We start from the raw sequence: 23812 nt of genomic DNA on the forward strand, positions 1-23812 counted from the left end.
GTTCACCCAATTCACGTTTCTAGTTTTAGTGCTGCTTCTTAGGGAGTCAACTCTGGAATTCCCACCTTAAACCGCTCCATGTCTTTTTTGTCCTTTAGGATGTTCCTTAAACCCTAGGTCTTTGACCAAGCTCTTGTTCTGCCCAATTTCGCCTCAATGACAGATTTTGCTTGGCGATGACCTTGTGAAGCGCCTTCTGACAAGTTAACACATTAGTCATTCATCTCACCTGAAAATGAATTGCCTTCACACATTGTCTTCATTCCATCTGTCTTTCCTTCTGGGACAGGCCAAATCCCTGGAAACCTTTCCAATTCTTTCCCATCCCTTTCTGGTACATCCTGGCAACTCTTTTAACTGTCATATATAACCAAGTGCTATTGTAATATTTAAATTCATTTACAGGATGTGGGCGTCGCTGGCTAGGCCAGCATTTATTGCCAACCCCTAATTGTCCTTGAAGATAGTGATGAGTTGTGTTCTTGAATTGCTACAGTCCCTCAGGTGTAGGTACGTCTATTGTGCTATTAAGGAGGGAATTCCAGGATTTAAAAGTTTATTTATTAGTGAGACAAATAGATTTATATTAACACTGCAATGAAGTTACTGTGAAAATCTCCTAGTCGCAACACTCCAGTGCTCGCTCGGGTACACTGACAGGGAATTTAGCATGGCCAATGCGCCTAACCAGCACGTCTTTCGGACTGTGAGAGGAAACCAGAGCACCCGGAGGAAACCCACGCAGATCTGGGGAGAACATGCAGATTCCACACAGACAATAACCTGAAATGGGAATCGAACCCAGGTTCCTGGAGCTGAGAGGCAACAGTGCCACTGTGCGTGCCACCCAGTGACAGTGACTGGATGGCAATTTATTCCCAACTCAGGATGGTGAGTGACTTGGAGGGGAACCTCTAGATGGTGGTGTCCTGAACGGAGTTGAACTTCTTGAGTGTTGTTGGAGTTGCACTCATCCGGGCAAGGAATGAATATTCCATTACACGTATGCTGGTCTCTCACTCCTTTATTCAATGCTGGCCTTTCCTATGTTCTACTGAACGCTGACCATGCTCCTCCGCCTTTCCATTTAACACTCTTCTAAGATGCTCCCTCTTTCTTGAACTCCAAACGGTAGCAATAAGTATACCTCCTTCCTGTGCATGAAGATCAAAAATAGGCTTCTTTCCAAGCACTCAATTTTTCTGTCAAGTTCCATTTCTATACAACTTTACATAGAATTGACAACACAGAACGATATTCAGCCTGATTGATAAGTGTGCATGCTCCAAATGAGCCTAATGCCACCTTCATGTCACACTCTCATCATGTCCTAGTCCTCCTTCCATCCTGATGTCCTTGTAGGAATTAATGATAGCTTCCTCATGGAATCACCACAGTACAGGAGGCCATTCGCCCCGTCGAGTCTGCACCAACCACAATCCCACGCAGGCCCTCTTCCCATTACCCCACACATTTGCCCCACTGACACTCAGGTCAATTTAGCATGGCCAATCAACATAACCTGCACATCTTTGCACTGAGAGGAAACTGGAGCACCCGGAGGAAACCCATGCAGACTCGGGAAGAAAGTGCAAACTCCGCACAGACAGTGACCCGAGGCCAGGCTTGAACCTGGGTCCCTGGCGTTGTGAGGCAGCAGTGCTAACCACTGTGCCGCTGTGCCATCCCTCATTGAGCTTCCGGCTAAATGTATCTCTGCTATTATTCATACATTTGCATTTCAAGCAAATAAATCTTTGAAAAGAACAGAACTTGACAGAGGTTGTGATTGTCATCACCTTTGGTCAGGTTTTTGACGTCAAAGCTCTCCTTACTCACTTAGCCGAGTCCTGATTCACTTCCCAGACATAAATTATTATGACTCCTACAGGATACATTCTCTCTTTGTGTCGCTAAGACACCGCTGAGCTGTTACAGTATGTGTGATTACCACAAATTGTGCCTGTTCATGTGTAATTGGATGTTAATGTGACTGGTCTTTCAGTCAATAAAAAAAGTAACTTAAAATAGAAGTCATTTCAGGTCTCACACAGTCACATCAGCAGTTCACAGATATTCGAAAATTTCTTTCGAGCAGGTGCCTTATTTATTCCAGGTAAACACTATTATTTAACCAAGATCAGAAGCATTATTCCCTGCAAAGTCTTTTTTCAGCAGAACATCGTAAACCCATGAACTCCATGGCATGGTGGCAAAGTGGTTAGCACTGCTGCCTTGCAGGGATCTGGGTTCAATTCTCCACTTGGGTCAGTGTCTGTGTGGGGTTTGCACATTCTCCCCGTGTCTGCGTGGGTTTCCTCCGGATGCTCCGGTTTCCTCCCACAGTCCGAAAGACATGCTGGTTAGGTGGATTGGCCGTGCTAAATTCTCCCTCAGTGTACGCGAACAGGCGCCAGAGTGTGGCGACAAGGGGATTTTCACAGTAACTTCATTGCAGTGTTAACGTAAACCTACTTGTGACACTAACAATAAATTTTAACTTTAAGCCTCAAATAACAAGGGCAGCAACTGTTAGAGAGCACCACCACCAACAACACGATACTTGTATTTATAAAGCGGTAATAGAACATCCTAAGGTGCTTTTTTATGAGGTTGCAATTAGACACGAATCTGTATAGATATTGAGTGAGTTGTCTAAAAGAGAAGAATGCTCTCAGATGTGTCTTAAGTGATGAAAGAGAGGTGGAGAGACACAGGGAGGGACTTGCACACAATGGACCCCAGCTGTAGTCACAGTCACCAACAGTGGAGTGATCAATGTTGTCCAAGAGGCCAGAATTAGATGAGCAGAGATATCCCTTGGGATTGGTGGAGATAGGGAGAGCAGAGGCCATGGAGTTATTTGAAAAGAAGGCTGAGAATTTTGCGGGCAGGATCGTGGCACTGTGGTTAGCACTCCTGCCTCACTGCGCCAGGGAACCGAATTCGATTCCCTGCTTGGGTCACTGTCTGTGCAGAGTCTGCACACTCTCCTTGTATCTGTGTGGGTTTCCTCAGGGTGCTCTGGTTTCCTCCCATGGTCCGAAAGACATGCTGGTTAGATTGGTCATGCTAAATTCTCCCGAACAGGTGCCAGAGTGTGGTGATTTGGGGATTTTCACAGTAACTTTGTTGTCGTGTTAACATAAGCCTACTTGTGACTAATAAATAAACTTTGGAGTCAGTAAAGGTTAGTAGGCAGAGGAGTGATGGACATGGTGCAAATAAGGAGCCAGACACTATTAAGACTGAGTCAAATAGTTCCCTTATTGTTGCTGGGTCAAAATCCTGGAGGTTCCCACCTGACACTGTGGGGTTGCAGTACCACCATGTGGGCTGCAGGGGTTGTCATGCGGCTAACTTTGGTACAAAAGGACTTTCCGCTTTTCAACTGACTGGAGGTTTCGAAATTTGAAATGAGATCAAACAAACTACTTCAAAAAGCAAGGCGGCCTTCCAAGGTGAAGGTAAAGGAGCAAAAAAGACTCCCTCAGGGGAGTGTGAAGAGAGAAACTTTCCTGCAATTCAAAGATCCATCAAAACCTGTCACTGTTGAAGGAATAGACGCTGGCCGGAATTTTCTGGTCTTGTCCACCCTGCGGCCAGCAAGAACGGAGAACTTGACGCTCAGCCAAATCTCTGTTCAAAACAGCGGGACTGGAGAGTCGCAGCTACAGGCAAGTTTGGAAAATGCAAAGTGCTGGGCGTTATTAAATGTTTTACTGTCTGTGGGGTAAATGTGTGGGATAGTGGGAAGAGGGCCTGCGTGGGATTGTGGTTGGTGCAGACTTGATGGGGTGAATGGCCTCCTCTGTACTGTAGGGATCCTATGAGGAAGCTATTAATTTCTACGAGGACATGAGGGTGGAAGGAGAAAAAGGACATGGTGAGAGGGTGACATGAAGTAAGGTGGCAGTAGTCTCATTTGAAGCATGCAGACTTATCAATCAGGCCGAATATCGTTCTGTATTGTCAATTCTACGTAAGATTGTACAGAAATGGCATCCCAGCTGCCACACCCAAAATCCCCGGGAAATACACAATGGGTGAAGTATGACAAGCCTGGATGCAAGCACTGCACAGGAATTGCAGAAAAGTTTCTGGCGAAGGAAGCAGGCTGAAAACAGGAGCTCTCTCCCATTTGGAAAATGTGTGTGTTACCTGGATCGAGAAACCTACCAATGAACAGAAATTTCTCAGTAACTGCAACATCCTCTATATCTGACTGTACCCATGAAGCTAACTCATCCAAATCAGACCCAATGTTGAAAAATCTACACTACAAGGTCAAGCAAAGGAAACTTAGCCATAACACTCTTTAAACTTCTGTTACTGGATTTCAGCTTCCCTTATTTCAGACGCGTGTGCGTGTCAGTGTACGTGTGTGCATGACATCGCATTATTATTATTTTCTCAGGTTTATTGATTAATAAATCTGCTCTTTCTTTAACTCAGGGCAATGTTTTTGATTGGCTGCTTATTGTTCACTGCTGATTCTCATGAGAAAGAAACTGAAACATTTATTGTGACACACTGAGGAGGTTAAACAGAATAGAATCCCACATTGTGGGAGGCCATTCAGCCCACTGAGTCAGCACAACACTCAGACAGAGTATCTTACCTAACTTTATCACCATAACTCCATGTATTTACCCAGCTAATCCCCCTTAATCTACACATCTTTGGGCACTAAAGAGCAATTTAGACTGGCCAATCCACCTAATCTATGCATTTTTGGACTCTAAGGGGCAATTTAGCATGACCAATCTACCTAACCTGTGTATCTTTGGACTGTAGGAGGAAACCGGAGCACCCAGAGGAAACCCAAGCCGGAAATCGAACCCAGGTCCCTGGCGCTGGCAGGCAGCAGTGCTACCCACTGTGCCACCGTGCCACCCCCATAAAGGACAGCCAGTTCACCTCTTCTCACCTCATCATAAGACGGTCAAGAAGGCAACCACGACCACCACTGGGACAAATCTAGGAATAGCCAATAAATGCTGATCTAATTAGTGTTGCTTATATCTCAAGGACGAATAAAACAAGCTAAGGCAAGGAAAACGCAAGGTGAACTTCCAATCATATACTATTTTCACCTCAACCTAACTTCACCCCTGCCTCAGCTCACTTTGCTGCCGAAACATTCATCCAGTGCTGTTATTACCTCCAGACTTGACTATTTGAACACACTGCTAGCTGACCTCCACATACTACCCTCCTTAAATGTGAGGTCATCCAAAACTTTGCTGCCTATAACATGTTGTTATTCACAGCAAGTTCCCATTCACCCATCACTTCCATATTCACTGAGGTACATTACCTCATAGTTAAGCAATGACTCAATTTAAAAATTTTCACCCTTGTATTCAAATCCCTCCAGAGCCTCAAACTTCCCTTTGTCAGTAAACTTGTCCAGCACAGTCTCATAATCCTCTACCACAGCTATACTCTCTAATTCTGGCCTCTTGAACATAGTCGCTGCATCATTTGTGGCTGTACCTTCAGCTGCTGAAGTCTTAGGGTCTCAAATTCCCTCCCGAAATCTTTCCGCCTTTTTATCTCAACTTCCTCTCTTAAGGTGCTCTTTAAAACCTCCTCCATTGTCCAAGCTTCAGACTGTTTGCTGTGAAGTCACCTTATGTAGCTCGAGTCAAAATTTGCTGTTCTGTGCTCCTGTGAAGGATCTTGGGACAGTTCATGAGGTCAAAGGTGCTATATGTATATAAATTGTTGTTGCTGAACTGTTAGCAGAAAGACCTACAAGGAAACATGAAGGTAACATAGCTCCCCTCCAGTCATCCAGCCAAGACAATTATGGAGAACCGATAACTATAAGTAAATCAGCTCAATGCAAAACAATCTCAATGGGTACCACTTAGCAGCTGTCAATCTCCACAGGAGTCTATTAATGGTTTTGGTGGGCTGGACCTATCCAAATAGATAATCCACTATTATTCAAAATAGGGAGGGTGAAACCTCTGAGGAAGAACATACTTTATTTGTGGGACATGAGCATCGTTGCCTGGTCAGCATTTATTGCCCATCCCTATTTGCCCTAGAGAAGGCGGTGGTGAGCTGCCTTCTCGAATTGTTGCAGTCCACATGCTGTGGGTTGACCCACAATGCTGTTAGGGAGTGAATTCCACGATTTTTACCTCATGACTGAGAAGGAATGGCGATATATTTCCACGTCAAGACAGTGAGTAGCTTGAAGGGGAACTTGCAGGTGGTGGTGTTCCCATTTATCCACTGCCCTTGTTCTTCTAGATGGATGTGGTCATAGGTTTGGAAGTGCATCCTGTAGATAGTACACACAGCTGCAACAGGGCATCAGTGGTGGGGGGATTAAATGTTTGTAGACGTGGCGCCAATCAAGTGGGCTGCTTTGTCCTGAATGGTGTTGACTTCTGTTGGAGCTGCACCCATCCAGGCAAGCGGAGAGTATTCCATCACACTCCTGACTTGTGTCTTGTAGGTGATGGACAGCCTTTGGGGAGTCAGGAGGTGAGTTACTCATGCAGTATTCCTAGCCTTTGACCTGCTCTTGTAGCCACTGTGTTTACCTGGTAAGACCAGTTGAGTTTCTGGTGAATGGTAACCCCAAGGATGTTGACAGTGGGGGATTCAGTGATGGTAACACTGTTGAATGTCAAGGGGCAGTGGTTAGAGTTTCTCTTACTGGTGATGGTCATTGCCTGGCATTTGTGTGGCGCGAACATTACTTGCCACTTGTCAGCCCAAGCCTGGATTTTGTCCGGATCTTGTTACATTTGAACATGGATTGTTTCAGTATCTGAGTGACGAATGGTGCTGAACATTCTGCAATCATCAGCGAACATCCCCACTTCTGACCTTATGATGGAGGGAAGGTCATTGATGATACTGTTGAAGATTGTTGGACCTATGACACTCTCCTTAGGGACTCCTGCAGAGGTATCCTGGAGCAGAGATGACTGACCCTCCATAACCACAACCATCTTCCTATGTACCAGGTATATCCTGAACCAGCGGAGTATTTTCCCCCAGTACCCATTGATTCCAGTTTCACTAGGGTCCTTGAAGCCACACTCTTTCAAATGCGGCCTTGATGTCAGGGCTGTCACTCTCACCTCACCTCTGGAATTCAGATCTTTTGTCCATGTTTGAACCAAGGCTGTAATGAGGTTATGAGCTGAGTGACCCTGGCGAAACCCAAACTGGGCATCACCGAGCAGGTTATTGCTGAGCAGGTGTTGATAACACTGTCGATGACCCGTTCCATCACTTTACTGATGATCGAGGGTAAACTGGGCGGGAATTGGCTGGGTTGGATTTGTCCTGCTTTTTGTGTGCAGGACATACCTGGGCAATTTTCTACGTTGTTGGGTAGGTGCCAGTGGTGTGCATCACTGGTGGGTGGCATCTTCTGGTCAATGGGAACTGCCAGTGGTGCCACCCCATGCCGCTGAGAAACCTGCGGCAAGGATGTGTTGCCAGTAGGACCAGAGTATCCTGCTGATGTAAAAAGCCAGAGAATTCCAGTCAGGAGGTTTGTCAGCATCCATGTGGAGCAAAGGGATAGCTGAAATGTTTGGACATGCACTTTTACAAAAGTGCGCAGCCACAATGGTCCTTTCCATTCAGAATATATTTTTAGAAGCTTTTTGATTGACGTTGAGCAAGTCTTTGATTGCACTCGGTCCAGCAGAATTTTCGAATCATCAGCACCGTTGGTTACTGTGTCATTTCTAAGAACGAAAACACAGGCTTCTATTCAGAAGAACAAGGCAGCTGGCTTCTCAGTACTAAAGACGCTCTTTGAATAGATTGATCACTCCAGCACATTTGAACATGCAGCAACAGCGAAGAATGGTAGGCATCTATTTGGCATAAGTCTGAACAATAGCCTATTTTCAATATTTGCACAGACAAGTTTAACATGTCTGATCTCAATTTCCACTTCTATTCTTACCCATTCAACTTTTGTTCTTTCCCCAATTTTGAGATTTTTTAATTGTGTATTTTCTGTACAGGGTGGCACAGTGGTTAGCACTGCTGCCTCATAACGCCAGCAAACCGGGTTCAATTCCCAGCTTGGGTCACTGACTGTGCAGAGTCTGCACGTTCTCCCTGTATCAGCGTGGGTTTCCTCCAGGTGCTCTGGTTTCCTCCACCAAGCCGAAAGATGTGCTGGTTAGGTGAATTGACCATGCTAAATTCTCCATCCGTGTACCCAAACAGTAGCCTGAGTGTGACGACTGGGAGATTTTCACTGTAACTTCATTGAGGTTTCCAACATGGAAACAGGCCCTTCAGCCCAACTTGTCCATGCTGCCCTCTTTTTTTAATGCCCTAAGCTAATCCTAATTGCCCACATTTGGCCCATATCCTTCTATACCCATTTTACCTATGTAACTGCTTAAATGCTTTTTAAAAGACAAAATTGTACCTACCTCTACTACTATCTCTGGCAGCTTGTTCCAGACACTCACCACCCTCTGTGTGAAAGAATTGCCTCTCCGGACCTTTTTGTATCTCTCCCCTCTCACTTTAAACCGACACCCTCCAGTTTTAGACTCCCCTATCTTTGGGAGAAGATACTGACTATCTACCTTATCTATGCCCCTCATTATTTTATAGACCTTTATAAAATCATTCCTCAGCCTTCTACGCTCCAGAGAAATGAGTCCCGGTCTATCCAACCTCTCCTTATAACTCAAATCATCAAGTCCTGGTAGCGTCCTAGTAAATCTTTTCTGCACTCTTTCTAGTTTAATAATATCTTTTCTATAATAGGGTGACCAGAACTGTACTCAATATTCCAAGTGTGGCCTTACCATTAATGTAAATCTACTTGTTACACTAATAAATAAACTTTAAACTTTAAAACTTTACATTCCTGGGAGGGTAGATCTTGACTATAAAGTGGATTGGTAGACAATTTGCAGCCTGTTTTACATTCCTTTCTCATTTTTATTACTTGTTGATTTCAATGCAAAAGGTGAGATATAAAATGAGCTGCCAATTTGCGGTATTGTATAAATCAGACCCTGGTGTGTGTGATGTCAAAGCTCCAGTGGAACAATGTTGGCGAATGTTATGTCAGTGGCTGATTTGAATGCAAAAGTCACACATTGTTGAATAATTGAATAGAGTGCAACTGGGTTTAACTGGAGTAAAAGGTTCAGAATTACTAATGAACACTCTCACTGCTCCTGCAAAGCTAACTTTATGGCAAGAATTTTCCGTTCGTTCACACCCTACCGTCACTGCCGGCGAGGCTGGAGAAACTGGCACTCAGCCAAATCTCTGTTCACTGCAGCGGGACTGGAGAATCCTGCTGATGTGAATGGCTGAAAAATTCGGCCCTATATTTGTAGAATGTCAAATTTCTCCAAAATGATAAAATGTTCCACGCATTTTTAAAACCATTTCTTAGAAATTCTGTTTATCTTCATTTTAGTTTCTACCTTGATGCAGTCACACATTTTGCCATTTAAAATTTTAAATTATAAGTGAAGGATTTTAAGTGTTTTTAGCGTTCTAGTGTACTGGATGAGATTGGTTCCTTATCATCTTGCTGTCAGTGTTGTTGCTTGTGCCTGGGGGGTCCCCTTGACTTGGCACCCAATTTAAACTGCCTTTGGAAAGGGAAGTCCACTCCACAGAGATTGGTAAATCTTTGAGCAGTTTTCTTTCAGATCAACCGCAAGTTCACCCACGGCACCATAAAATCCAGGTCAGATTTAACATTTCCACGAGTTTACAGCAGAATCGTAAGACCATAAGATATCGGAACAGAATTAGGCCATTCGGCCCATTGAGTCTGCTCCACCATTCAATCATGACTGATAAGTTTCTCAACCCCATTCTCCCATCTTTTCCCCGCAACCTTGGATCCCCTTGCCAATCAAGACCCTATCTAGCTGTCTTAAATCTACTCAATGGCCTGGCCCCCACAACCTTCTGTGGCAATGAATTCCACAGAGTCACCACCCTCTGGCTGAAGAAATTCCTCCTCATCTCAGTTTAAAGGGTCGTTCCTTTACTCTGATGTGTGCCCTTGGATCCTTGTCTGTCCTCCTAATGGAAACATCTCCCCGTGTCCACTCTTTCCAGGCCTTTCAGTATTCTGTAAGCTTCAATGAAATCCCCCCTTATCCTTCTAAACTCCATCAAGTGTAGGCCCAGAGTCCTCAAATCAATAAGTCAAGCTTTTCATTCTTGGGATCTTCCTCACGAATCTCCTTTGGACCCTCTCCAGAGCCAGCTCATCCTTCCTTAGAAACTGGGCCCAGAATTGCTCACAATTCTCCAAATGTGGCTGAGCAGAGCCTTATAAAGCCTCAAAAGTACATCCCTGCTTTTGAATTCTAGTCTGAATCCTAAAGGCTTTTGCCTTCTTAACCTGCAACTTAGCCTTAAGAGAATACTGAACTAGGGCTCCTCAGTCCCTTTGCACTTCTGATTTTAGAATTCTCTCCCCGTTTAGAAGATAGAATGTTTTGTCACTGAAATGTGCACTCTGTTTCGCTCTCCACAGAATCTCTCTGACCCTCTGGCTTGCTGCAAATTATGATGCGGAGATGCCGGAGTTGGACTGGGGTAAACACAGTAAGAAGTCTCACAACACCTCCAGTGGCTTGTGCCACCAAATAAACCCGTTGGACTTTAACCTGGTGTTGTGAGACTTCTTATTACGTTGCTGTAAATTTCCAGCTTTTTCTGACTTTATTTCAGATTTTCAGTATCAATGGTATTTTGGTTTTACAGGACTAAACATTCTATTGCTGATATTATGAAATCAATTAGAGCCTTTCTAAATCTCCATTTCCCAATAACATTCCTTTCATTCCTTTGCTTCAAGAGTAAGAACAATAGCAGTGACAACATTATAGAATAAAATTCTTACAGTGCAGAAGGAGGCCATTCAGTCCATCGAGTCTGCACTGACCACAATCCCACCCAGTCCTATCCCCGATAATTCCCTGACACTAGGATCAATCTAGCTGGCCGATCCACTTAACCGGCACATCTTTGGGCTGTGGGAGTAAACCGGAGCACCTGGAGAAAACCCACGCAGACATGGGGAGAACATGCAAACTCCATACAGTCACCTGAGGCTGGAATTGAATCCAGAACCCTAGCGCCCTGAGGCAACAGTGCTAACTTACTGTACCACCGTGCCATATTGAATCCCAGTGTTGCCCCGCAGGTGGGTGGCCTGAATAGAGGTCCATCAAACAGCAACAAGAACAGAAAATGCTGGAAAATCTCAGCAGGTCTGACAGCATCTGTGACGAAGGGTCACCCAGACTCAAAATGTTAGCTCTGTTCTATCTCTATTTCTCTCATTCTCCACAGATGCTGTGTGAGGTACTCTGAATACACATTTCAAAGCAAACATTTTTAACAGTTTTCAAACCAACTGATTTACATTCCTGATAAAATAAAATGTAAGCACCAACATATAGTTGGTGGCTTCATTGAGTTTACAGACAAGCTTTTGATCAAATAATTGATATCAGTGTTGATACACAGATAGCACACCTGGATATACTTGGGAAATTCAATATTGAACCCTGGGTGGCACAGTGGTTAGCACTGCTGCCTCACAGCACCAGGGACTCGGGAACAATTCCAGCCTTGGGTGACTGTCTGTGTAGAGTTTGCACATTGTCCCTGTGTCTGCGTGGGTTTCCTCCAGGTGCTCCGGTTTCCTCCCACAGTCCAAAGATGTGCCGGTCAGGTGGATTGGCCACTCTAAATTCCCCTTTAGTGTCCCAAGATGTGTAGGTTAGATGGATTAGCCATGATAAATGTGCAGGGTTACAGGAATAGGGCAGGGGAGAGACAAAGATGCTCAGTCAGAGAGTCAGTGCAGGCTCAATGGGCCAAATGGCCTCTTCTACACTGTGGGGATTCTTTGACTGAATGAAATAAATACATGCTGGTGTCTATAGGATTCAATTTGTTGCATTAGATTAACAAAACATACAGGCCTAAACTCTGGGCAGAGAGATCAGTGTTTCCCTAGACGCTTGTTGCTTGAGTGATGACCTGAATAATATGTTATGCGGAAAGTCCAGGCTCAGAGCTGCTGAATTTTAATGCCAGGTGCAATAATTTTGTGCTGGCTTTTGCTCTTCAATTCTCCCAACCCTGTGTCTTTCCAATTTGCTTTCATGCAGTAGTACTGTTCCCGCAAGCTCCCTACATCCCTCCTTTAAGTGACCAGCACATTCCAGCCCCAGAGAGTCGGTGTTCAGAGGCTTGTCGGCAGTGGGGGCTGCACAGTTTAATTGAATCCACATGGACAAGCACTTTTTAGAAGGGGGGTGAGGTCTGAGGTTCAGTGGATGGTGATTAGATGTGGGACTCTGACCAACTAACCCAGAAATGTTTAGACCAATGTTGTACTCTTCACAATTTTCCATTTAACTCAACGCACTCCAGACACAAAGTCTGGTCACAAGATTTTGATCTGTATTCGGGGAAGAGGGGTGGTGCGGGGAGGTGGTGGTGGTGGCGTATACACTCAATTACCATTCAAGCGGCATCATTGGGTTTTTAATTTCAATTCTAATACAAGTCAAATGATGCACTTACCATAACTAAGTATTTGGGTCTGTACTGGATGGTTCCAAAGATGCCCAGGATGATTGCCATAATGTATAAAAAGTTGGCCAGGATAGGAACCCATTGATAGCCCAGGAAATCGAAGATCTGTCTCTCCAAAGTAGCTGCCTGAAAAGAAAATGGAAACATGTTGTCTTTTCAGATAGTTCCATTGCAGTGTATATTACAGTGTGAACATACAGCGTGCTACAGCAATATGCGTTATAGACCTGTCTTCCTTTATGTTACACCTTCGACAGACTGTACATTATAATCTCCACACACTGGGGGGAGTTTTCCCATCCCACCTGCCATGGGAAGCAGGCAGCGGGGCAGACTATGCCAAGGTCCTTTGGCCTCAGGTGGGATTTTCCGGTTTTGGAGTGAGCACAGTTGGAAAATCCAGCAACAGCATACTCCTGATCCACTGAATGAAATTCGAAGGAAACCAAATGAATTATTTCCCTCCCCACCTCCTGTGGCGAATCTAATGATGTGGCTCTCTGCAGATTTAGAGCCAATGAGGTAAAGATATGTCAGGGAAGAAATTTGACTTGTAGCCTGAATCAGACACAATGTTGACAGTGCCTGGACTCCAGGCACCAGTCTGTTCCCACCAGAGACCCACTCAAAATCCACACAATTAGAATTAAAACAGCACAGTGATATCACGCTAAGAGTTTCCCAAAGAATCAATCAGCTCTGTAAGTTTCCTTTATTGATCTCTTGTATTCTAGTGTCTGGCATTCACCCAATGCGTCATCCATCACCTCCAGCTCTCAAAGCTTGCTTCATTCTTCCAACTTTAACTTCTTGTGCATTCTGTCCTCCTCTCAATCATGGCAGAGATTTTAATTTCCTTAGCCTAAAATTGTGAAGCACCATCCCTTAAATTCTCCCCCTTTCCAACTCTCTCACCTTCAAAAACCTGCTCAAAACCCACCCTTTGGTACATCAGCTCAGCCTTTCCCATCATTCTTCTCCTTCAGCAGCAAGGAATAAATATTTCTTGAGAACAAAGGAATGAGGTTTGGTCACTGTTACGACCGAGTGCAGAGGGATAAGTGACTTCCTTCTCTCTCCATCTCCTTGTTTGGCTGCAACACTTTTTTTTGTTTTAGGTGAGGATATCCTTGCAGATTTTCTCGTGCACTAAATCGTTTATATGCTGTGATTATAAAGAAGTGGCATAGTAGGTATTCTTGAATTAAGCAAAGTAAAAGGTTAGTTTTACTACACTAAAAATAATGGACTGGGTTCAAAAATGATAAATGTCTCAGCTTCTGCCAATGCACACACTCACATATGTCAAGATGATGTCAGAAAGTGGGAACTTCTTGCAAGCTGTGCCCAACATTCCTCTAATTCTATATTTTATATCTTGTTCTATGCTTCTAAAACTCTATTCTTACACCCTAGCTACGATGTAACACTACACTCTGCACTCTCTCCTTTCCTTCTCTATGAATTGGATGCTTTGTCTGCATAGCATGCAAGAAACAATACTTTTAATTTATACTATTACATGTGGCAATAATAAATCAAATACACTAAATAACCACACAGATTAGAGGGGGGAGAAGATAGATCTGGCTAACTTTGAGGTCATAAGAAATAAAAGGTCACAATTAGCTTGCTGCTAATTTTCCAGTTGCAGATAGGGTCTGATAGTCTTGATGTTCCTGGTTTTAAGATGTCGGTGTCAGTGTTGATTGTTTCTCTAGAGACACAGCTGTGGAGTTCAAATCTTTTTTTTTAAATCTTTGTCAACTACAGAATGAATGAGAGCAAATTACTGCGGATGCTGGAATCTGAAACCAAAAGAGAAAACGCTGGAAAATCTCAGAAGGTCTGGCAGCATCTGTAAAGAGAGAAAAGAGCTAATGTTTCGAGTCCAGGCTACCCTTTGCCACAAAGGGGTTCATGAAGGGAAGATCATGTTTGACTAATTTGGTGGAATTCTTTGAGAGCTGACATTTTGAGTCCAAGAAGCTTACAGCTTCTCTGCCGTTTGGCCATTCACACCGTTTATTCTCTCTGTGGACAGCTGTTAGTCTTTTGCCCTGGTTTCTCTGGCCATGACTCATGTTTCATTCCCTCCCCCTGCAGTATAAATATCTCCCACTGTCTATGTCTTTCAGCTTTGACAAAGGCTCATCTGGACATAAAATGTCAGCTCTTTTCTCCCCTTACAGATGCTGCCAGACCTGCGGAGATTTTCACTAATTGCAGAATGAATTTGCAGACACATTAATAGTCAGGGTTCAGCCTTTAGTTGGACTGTTACTGTCCTTCTTCTGACAGCCCATGCGTTTAACACCCACAAAGAGCTTGGTTTGCCATGTGACTTATTTCTCCACCTGCTGGTAGTTCAAACAATAATCGCGTATCCCAACGATAACTCAATTAGGTTGTCAGAAGAGCTGGCATAGAAAGTTTATTCAACCGATTAACATCTGAATGGTTTGTTTACAATTGTTGAACTCTGTAGCTAGCTGCCATTGGTGTCTTTGATAAGGCAGGAAGAGGATAGTTTACAATTCCTGGGGGTCTCGTTATTTTCATTGGTTTTTGTGGACTGACCCACTATGGATTGCACGGTGATGCAAATTAGATTCAAACATCTCGATGGGAGTCACTTTCTTCTTTCCACAAAAACTGTCTTTTTCTAAAAGTCCAAAGTCTAGCCGATGAGTTAAAAGTAATAGTTGGTGTAAGCACATCTTCGCAACAGTCACATAAATCTCATTAGAACTACCAAGAAATGTTCTGACTCAGCGGAAGTCATTCCTCAGAGAATCTACGCCGTTATAATGCTCTAATAGGCACCAATTTATCAGAGCTTCATTTTCACCTGAACAATGCTTTGCAAATGAATAATTCCTTACAGCAAATATAAGCAAGGTACAGGTCTGATTGTAGAAATGAATGAAAGAATTATAAATTGTGCAGGAGTTTCCCCAGGGGCTCCTGTAACTCCACTCCTGAAACTTGCCACCACACTCAGAAACTGCAATGTGTGGGAAACAGTCATTCATTGTAATTTCCCCAGATTCCAGTCAATGGCTGGAGAGTGGGTTCACCATCCAGTTGAGTTGGCTATCAAATGGTTGTGGGCATTGCTTGGCTGGTAATTATTGCCCATATCCATTCCTAATTGCCCTTGAACTGAGTGGCTTGCTGGGCCATTTCAGAGGGCATTTAAGAATCAACCACATTGATGTGGATCTGGAGTCAGGTATAGGCCAGGCCAGGTGAGGACAGCAGATTTCCTTCCCTTATTACGATAATTATCAATGGTTCCATGGTCATCATTAGACTTTTAATTCCAGCATTCTACTGGATTATTCTGCCGTGGTGAGATTTAAACCTGGGACCCCAGAGCGTCTTCTTGGGTCTCTGGATTATTAGTCCAGTGACAATACCACTACGCCACTGCCTCTCCACAGCTTGAAAGCATTTTTGATTGTCGGATAGGAGGATAAAGGATAATTAATAATGGCTTTGGAGACCAGGCTACCATTGTGTGCATGAGGGGATTTCCCCCTCCCCACACCCCACCATATGACGGTCTGTGGCTTGGCTGCAGTACCCAGGGCAGTTAAACATAAGGCGACCTAGGGACCCAATGGAAAATCTCAGTCAGCCGCTTTAAGTTAGTATTAAGTGACTGTCAATGGCTTAATTGGCTACCCACTGTGTAGAGGGGTATCACTCCCTAATCGTCCCCTGCAAATGTGGCTAGTGCAAATGTGGAGCTGGGGAACTAACACACCGACCAGCAGCCTGACTCTGAGAGCCTGCCCATCAGCTCACCTCTGCTCCTGGTCTCAGTGGGGCCTAACAATCGAGCTCATTCTCTCTGAATTTTGAAAGACACTTTTCCATGAACCTCAATGTCAGGACACTCCTTCGATTTGTGATGCTGCCATTCAAAGTTCTGTCCTGCTACAGGGTCGAATCATAACATTTTACAACACAGCATAAATGTGCATTGATATAGCAACTTTGAGAACCTTAGAATGTCTCCAAGTAGCAATTCGCTGCCAATGAAATACATCTTGTTTGAAATGAGATGGAATCAAAAGCTAGAGTCAGAGGGACGGAGAGTCTGAAGGTCAATAATTGTTAGTTTGGGGCTGATTATTGAGATGGGGGGGGGGGGCAAGTCCTTGAAGGGGTCTAAACTGGAGGAAGGGAATTATATATCAAAGGAATTATGGAAGCAGCTTACAGATGGATACGGACAGGGGTGATGGACAAGCAGTAACTACAGCAGTGTTGTGGGAGAATTGAAGGACAATTTATTTTTATTCATTCGTGGGACACTGGCCTATTCCTAGTTGTCCGAGGGCAGCTGATTGTCAACCACATCACTGTGGCTCTGGAGTCACATGTAGGCCACAGCAGGTAAGGATGGCAGATTTCCTTCTCTAAAGGGCATTAGTGAACCAGATGGGTTTTTCCGACAATTGACAATGGCCATCAGTGTATTCTTCATTCCAGATTTTTTTTGACATTGAATTCAAATTGCACCATCTGCCATGCAGGATTTGAACCTGGGTCCCCAGCACATTAGCTGAGTTATTGGATTAATAGTCTATCGATGATACCATGAGGCCATCACACTCTGCGCCCCCCCCCACCTGTTGGTCAGCCATACTAATCTCTCATTAATTGTCCCCACTTGCTAATGATAAAAGCTTTTGCTTCTATGAAAAAACTACAAATTGGATATTTAAAAATATAATTGCTGGAAAAAAATGACAGCTGATTTATCAACATCTATAACTAGAAAAGGAAAAAGAGAATTCTGATTTAGCCTATCACCAGAGCTGGAAAGGCAATCTCCCACCAAAACAGTGTAGAGAGATGGAGAAGAACAGGTAGTCTCAGGGATGCTGGCACTCCTTTAACTGGGAGCAGTTAATGGGGTGAATGTTCAACAAACAACTGCTGACAACAATTAGAAAATGGTGAAAATTAGTGGATAAAAGGTAAGAATTTCCAAGAGGAGGCTCCAGAGTTCTGAGTACTTTATTTAGCTCAGAAGGCCTTGCAATCTCCTTAGACTGGTGTTGAGAATGGCTAAGTGCAGGAGTGGAATCAATAGCAGTGCAGCAAGGATGTGATATATCAAGTCAGAGAATCTTACAGTGCAGAAGGAGACCATTCAGCCCATCAACTCTACACTGAACACAATCCCACCCAGGTCCTATCCTCATAACCATTTACCCTAGTTAGTCCTCCTGACAAAAGAGTCATGTTTCTGACAGGACTGTCTGAATGTGCAAGGGTCGACTCAGGATCTGTTTAATTTACCATGGCCAATCCACCTAACCTGCACATCTTTGGGCTGTGGGAGGAAACCGGAGCCCCCAGAGGAAATCCACGCAGGCAGGGGCAACCTCCACACGGACAGTGAACCAAGGCCGGGAATCGGACCTGGGTCCCTGGTGCTACGAGGTAGCAGTGATAACCACGCCGTCCTTCTGACTTTGGCCTCTCCAGCAGCCCTCCAGATTGCAGCAAGGTTGGGCGATGATGGGTCTGAAGCTTGCGTGAGGCGCAGTGCGAGTGGTAAGATCCTGAGTCAACCCTTGCACATTCCGACAGCCCTGTTAGAGACATGACTCAGTGCCTCTCGATAGTTGAACTCCCTCCCTGGATTCAGCAGAATGAATGAATGTCATTCATTCAGTGGGATGGGAGACTCAGTTCTGCGTGCTGGTCAGTAAAGCTTGACAGGCAGCCCGAATGCTGGCAAGAGATTGCAGCTGACAGCTGTGTTATCAGAGTTGATGGTAGGGTTTGCAATCTCCCAAGCAATCAGCCAACTGTAACACATCGCAAACAGAATAGTCAGCAGTGACTTCTGTCAGTAATAAATCCAATCAAGAACCCAGGGAAGCCTTGTTACCCAAAGTGTGGTTAGAATGTGAAACTTGCACCCACAAGAGAAATTGGTTAGAAGTAACATGTGAACAAAAGCACAATAATGACTCGCAATCAGTGTTAATGAGGACCATGTAGTTCCAACTGGGGTAATCTGTTTAAATAACTTGGGCACTATTATGTTTAAAGTTTATTTTTTAGTGTCACAAGCAGGCTTACGTTACCACTGCCATGAAGTTATTGTGAAAATCCCTCAGTCACTGCACTTTGGTGCCTGTTTGGGTTCACTGAGGGAGAATTTAGCGTGGCTAATGCACTTAACCAGCATGTCTTTCGGACTGTGGAAGGAAACCGGAGCACCCGGAAGTAACCCACGCAGACGCGGGGAGAATGTGCAAACTCCGCACCCAAGCCTGGAGTCGAACCCAGGTTCCTGGCGCTGTGAAGCAGCCGTGCTAACCACTTTGCCACCCAATCAAGTTCTGGCAGTAATTAATATCCAGGTTCTGGTGACAGGCCAGAATTACTGGCAGCACGGTGGCACAGTGGTTAACGCTGTTGTTTTACAGCGTCAGGATCCAGGTTTGATTCCCGTGTCTGTGTGGATTTCCTCTGGGTGCTCCCACAGTCTGAAAGATTTTTGATTTGATTTATTATTGTCACATATGTCCGTTGGTATTGTATTGTTATGTGACTCATCCCTCACACACAATGCTGCGATATATTCTGCCCTATTGGGTCGTACGGCTTTTTATCATTAGTGCTAATTCCAAAGGCAGTCTCACTAATAAAGAATCCATCATAAAAATAAGAGTGGTGCCCAAAGGTTTCAGGTGCAAGGGACAAGGAGATGTACGAGGCAACGTCTTTACACAGAGGGTGGTGGGTGCCTGGAACTCGCTGCTGGGTGGGACAGTGGGTGCAGATACAATAGTGACTTTTAGGGGGCATCTGGACAAATATATGAAAAGGATGAGAATAGAGGGGTATGGTCCCCGGAAGGGTAGGGGGTTTTAGATCAGTCGGTGCAGGCTTGGAGGGCCAAAGGGCCTGTTCCTGCGCTGTAATTTTCTTTGTTCTTTGTTCAAAGTTGTTACATTCAGAAATGTTATAATAATACATTTGGTGATTTATTGCATGTCAGTGAGCAATGTACCTCATGGTTCAGAAGACCTCGATGACCTTGAGGTGACCTTTGGATGACTTGTTAGCTTTGGTTTTGTGGTTTGACAATGTCATTCCAATCCACAGTGCGCTATTACCTCGATATTGACCCTGCCACCCTGCGTTCAATCATCCAACCGTGTCTCTACTCCAGCAGAATGCTCCTTTCATTCTCAAAGTTGATGGAATTATAATCGCCCAAGGATGTTTCATAACTGCTATCTTGGATCATGATCTCCTGTGTTGTAAAATACTCCAATGTGATTGCTGAGTACAACAGAAAGCTCTTAATGGGAAGACCCCCTTGGTGAACCTGCGTGAGCCCCTCCTACAGACCATTGCGCGGATACTGTAAAAGCAAGCAAACGTGGCTCAGGGTAGATTCCATACCCCAGGACTGCCCATTAGCTGAGGCCTCAGTGCAAAAACGTTCCAGCCTCTTTCCTCTCTCAGTCAAAGAATGCTGCTTAAGCAGAAGGGTAAACGGTGTTTAACTCACACTGGCACCTGCTGCAAGATTTTCAAAAAAAAAAATTGAATGAGCAAATTGACTTTGGGAATGCATGTGCTCGTAGCGTAACTTGTCCTCATTAAGAGGATAGCTCCAGCGTCCGTTCCTGAATGAATACAAATTTATTTGCTGCTCCTGTCTTCAGGAGTTGAACCTTCAGCCAACAATATCAGCCGACTGTGAAAGGAGGAGGAGGAGGAGGCGACGAGACCACTGATTGAAGATGTTGTCCTTCTGCATTGTAATGAGCCGCAGGAAATTTAACATGATAAACACGCCTCATTTAGTTAAAAGCAACTCATTGAGCCATTTGGAGTCCTGTTTGCCTCATGGCAACAAATCTGCTCAGCTGTTTACCAGCACTGGCAATAAATCTGGACCAAATCAATAAAGAAGCAGTGTCTTTAAAAAAAAACAGCCTAACATCGCTTGAAACATTTATTATTTATCCTCCAAAAGTAAAGGATATCAGGCCCATTTATTCCTCTTTCTGATGCTTGCTCCCCAGAGTTTTGGATGGTTTGCAAATAATTATTCAGTAATTGGCTCACACAGGGTTCCTGAGGGCGTTCTTCCCTCTTCACCTCTGTGCAGGTCAAAGTGACAGAGGCTCGGGTCAGGAAATTGTAGGCATCCAGTACTTTCATCGAACAAGCCAGGTCAAGGAATTACTTTGAGTTTTACAACAAGGAAAAAGGGTCCAGCTCAGGCTGAACCACATTCTCACACCGTAGGCAGGATTTAACTTCCCTTCACGGGGATAAGGCCTAGGTGGGATTATTGTCGGTACAGACTGGATGGGCTGAATGGCATCCTTCTGCGCTGTAAGGATTCTATGATTCTTCTGAATCCTCCGAAGGTGATTCCCACCAACGCCCCCACCCCAAACAAACGTGGAAGATTCTCCAGCGCAGTGTGGGCGAGCGACGCAACACTCCATAGACAGCATAAATGCCTACAGTGCGGTAGGAGTTCATTTGGCCCATCCAATCTGCACTGACTCTCTGACAGAGTATCTTACCCAGGCCCAATCTACCCCCATAACCAAACCTATGCACCCCATTTATCATCCTAACCTATACATCTTGGGACACTGAGGGGCAATTTAGCATGGCGAATGCGACAAACCTGCACATCTTTGGACTGTGGGAGGAAACCGGAGCACATGGAGGAAACCCCATGCAGAAACGGGGAGGACATGCAGACTCTGCATGGTGACACAAGGCCGGAATTGAATCCCCGTCCCTGGTGTTGTCAACTACTAACCACTGCCACCGTGCCGTCATGCCATTCTTCCAATGGCGAACTGCCTCTGCTGCCTATAAACATATCGCAAGTGTAGACCAGAAAATTCCTCCTTTTTTTCCCCTTCATCTAACACTTTTAACATATCCTTCTGTCGCTTTCCCCTCGTGTACTCATTTAGCTACCCTTTAAACATACCTATCTATGCCATTCACTTCAGCTGAGACTCAGTAGCCAGGAATCCGAAGCACCGATAGAACTGATTCCACACACCAGTTCCAATCTATATGGCCAACAGGACACAAATATGAAGGACACGAGGTGAATTAAGGAAAGAGACACAGTTCAGCAGTTGACGAGACTTTAAAATTATTGTCAAGGCCTAGAACAGATGAGAAAAGACAAATTAATGGAGCTTTCTGAACCTTTTTCGAGGTCAGTGAGCTAAAGCCTGAATCTCTTTTTATAGCCCTTTTCTCTGATTTTTTTTCCCTCTATCTATATCTAGACAAGCGTTGAACCGGCCAAGCAGGATTTAACACTCTGCGTGGGGTCTCTCAAACACTTTATGGGTTGTTGGTTTCGGCTTTAAACATCCTCACATACTTTAATATAGAACAGCATCAAATCTACAGTATAGAAAAGGGACATCTGGCCCAACTGGTCCAAGACAGGATGAAAAATGTAATCTCGCAGACAATTCATGGCCCCTCTCCTTTCACATTCAATGTTGGATACAAGGTGAGAAACTACAAAGGGTCATGAATGAAGCCCAGTCCATCACTCAAACCAGCCTCCCATCCATTGACTCTGTCTACACTTCTTATAGCCTCAAAAAAAAAACATAATTAAGGGCCCCACACATCCCAGACATTCTCTCTTCCACATTCTTCCATCAGGAAAATGACACAAAAGTCTGAGGACACAGACCAGCCGACTCAAGAAAAGCTTCTTCCCTGCTGCCATCAGACTTTTGAATGGACCTACCTCACATTAAGTTGATCTTTCTCTACACCCTAGCTATGACTGTATTCAGAGCTATTCTGCACTCTCTCCTTTCCTTCTCTATGAGCGGTATGCTTTGTCTGTATAGAGCACAAGAAACAATACTTTTCACTGTGTATTAAATATGTGACAATAATAAATCAGATCAAAAATCAAAGAAGGAGAAACAATGAAAGAAAAATGGAAGGAGGGAAGAAGAGAAAGAATTGATGTGGATCTGTTGTCATCTTGCTCAGCAATATCCAAATTACCTCATGTAGATTGATTTGACTCTGAAATGCATTCACTGAGCTCACAGAGAACGCAACCATTTTATGCTCATTTCCAATGGGTCACTTTGTATATATTGTTGGTTAATTTTAGGTTTGAAAAAGAAAACTCAGTGACAAGCCTTTGCTTAGAACTTGGGCAGAATTTATTGTGGGTGATGGAGGTCAGGTGATAAATCGGGACTGAATCAATAAAGGAGCAGAGTTTTAAAATATTGCCAGCCTAACACTGCTTGAAACATTTAGCGACCTGGAAGTGACCCTACATCACCTCTTTTCAGGAAGGTCCACCAAATTAAGTGCCAATCAGGCACTCATCAGGGCCGTGGAGGGCATTCCCACAGGATCAAGGACCCCCCAGGACCAGAAACACCACCCACTGATCTGATAGCCAATCAGAAGCCAACAACTTCCATTGCTCAGCAGATCACCCCAATGACTGAGATCCTTGCAGGAGGTATTCAAGGGCATCAGAATAGCCCTGTAGGTACTTATCAGCTCTGGAGCTCAAGCCGACAGGTCACTAATGATCTTTTCAAGGCATGACCCTTGTCCTATTCATCCACACATTTTGGGGTTGGAGCAAAGAACTGGGGCAGTCTGCTCAGACAAAGGATGAAGGAATCACAGAAGCAGCCTGGAAAATGAGTATAAATATGCAGGAAGCTTGTGTTGTGGTCACAGGCCAGTCGGACTTTGAGGCAATGGAAGCCCTTCATATTAATCCACCTCACTGGCCAGCCACTAGCTGACTTGATGGTCATATGGGTGCTGTTATGATCACATCTGATGTTGGTACCAGACAAGTCAGATCTCAGAATGAAACCTATCCTGATAGATTTTAACTTCTTTTTACAACCCAGAGGAAAGTTACTGAAAAAATTCACAAGAGTTTGCTGATGAACTTTAAACTCAAATAATGAAATATTTGTTCAAACAAGAAAAATGAACCACATTATAGTAGACAAAGAAAACAGGAGAGATCTCAATACAAATACAAGGAGATGCTTCAATCTCCCAATGTTCCTTAACTCAGCAATATCTTTACAGATGCATAAACCAGTGAAGAGTTACCACTAACTTGATACAAAGGCTCTTTGTTTGGGACCAGCAAACGTGCAAATGA

At 44.3% G+C, this 23812-nt stretch overlaps 1 protein-coding gene across 1 annotated transcript in view; it reads right to left on the reverse strand.

The window, feature by feature from the left end:
* nkain1 (sodium/potassium transporting ATPase interacting 1) overlaps window positions 1-23812 on the reverse strand; it is a 552359-nt gene that overhangs the window by 177933 nt on the left and 350614 nt on the right. Inside the window, exon 2 of the mRNA XM_080211300.1 lies at window positions 12589-12726. Within this exon, the coding sequence (XP_080067426.1) occupies window positions 12589-12726 (138 nt within the window). The remainder of the gene's footprint in view (window positions 1-12588; window positions 12727-23812) is intronic.

The sequence above is a fragment of the Carcharhinus amblyrhynchos genome, chromosome 24, assembly GCF_965287045.1.
Source record: "Carcharhinus amblyrhynchos chromosome 24, sCarAmb.v2.hapA, whole genome shotgun sequence".
In the NCBI taxonomy this organism is placed as follows: Eukaryota; Metazoa; Chordata; class Chondrichthyes; order Carcharhiniformes; family Carcharhinidae; genus Carcharhinus; species Carcharhinus amblyrhynchos.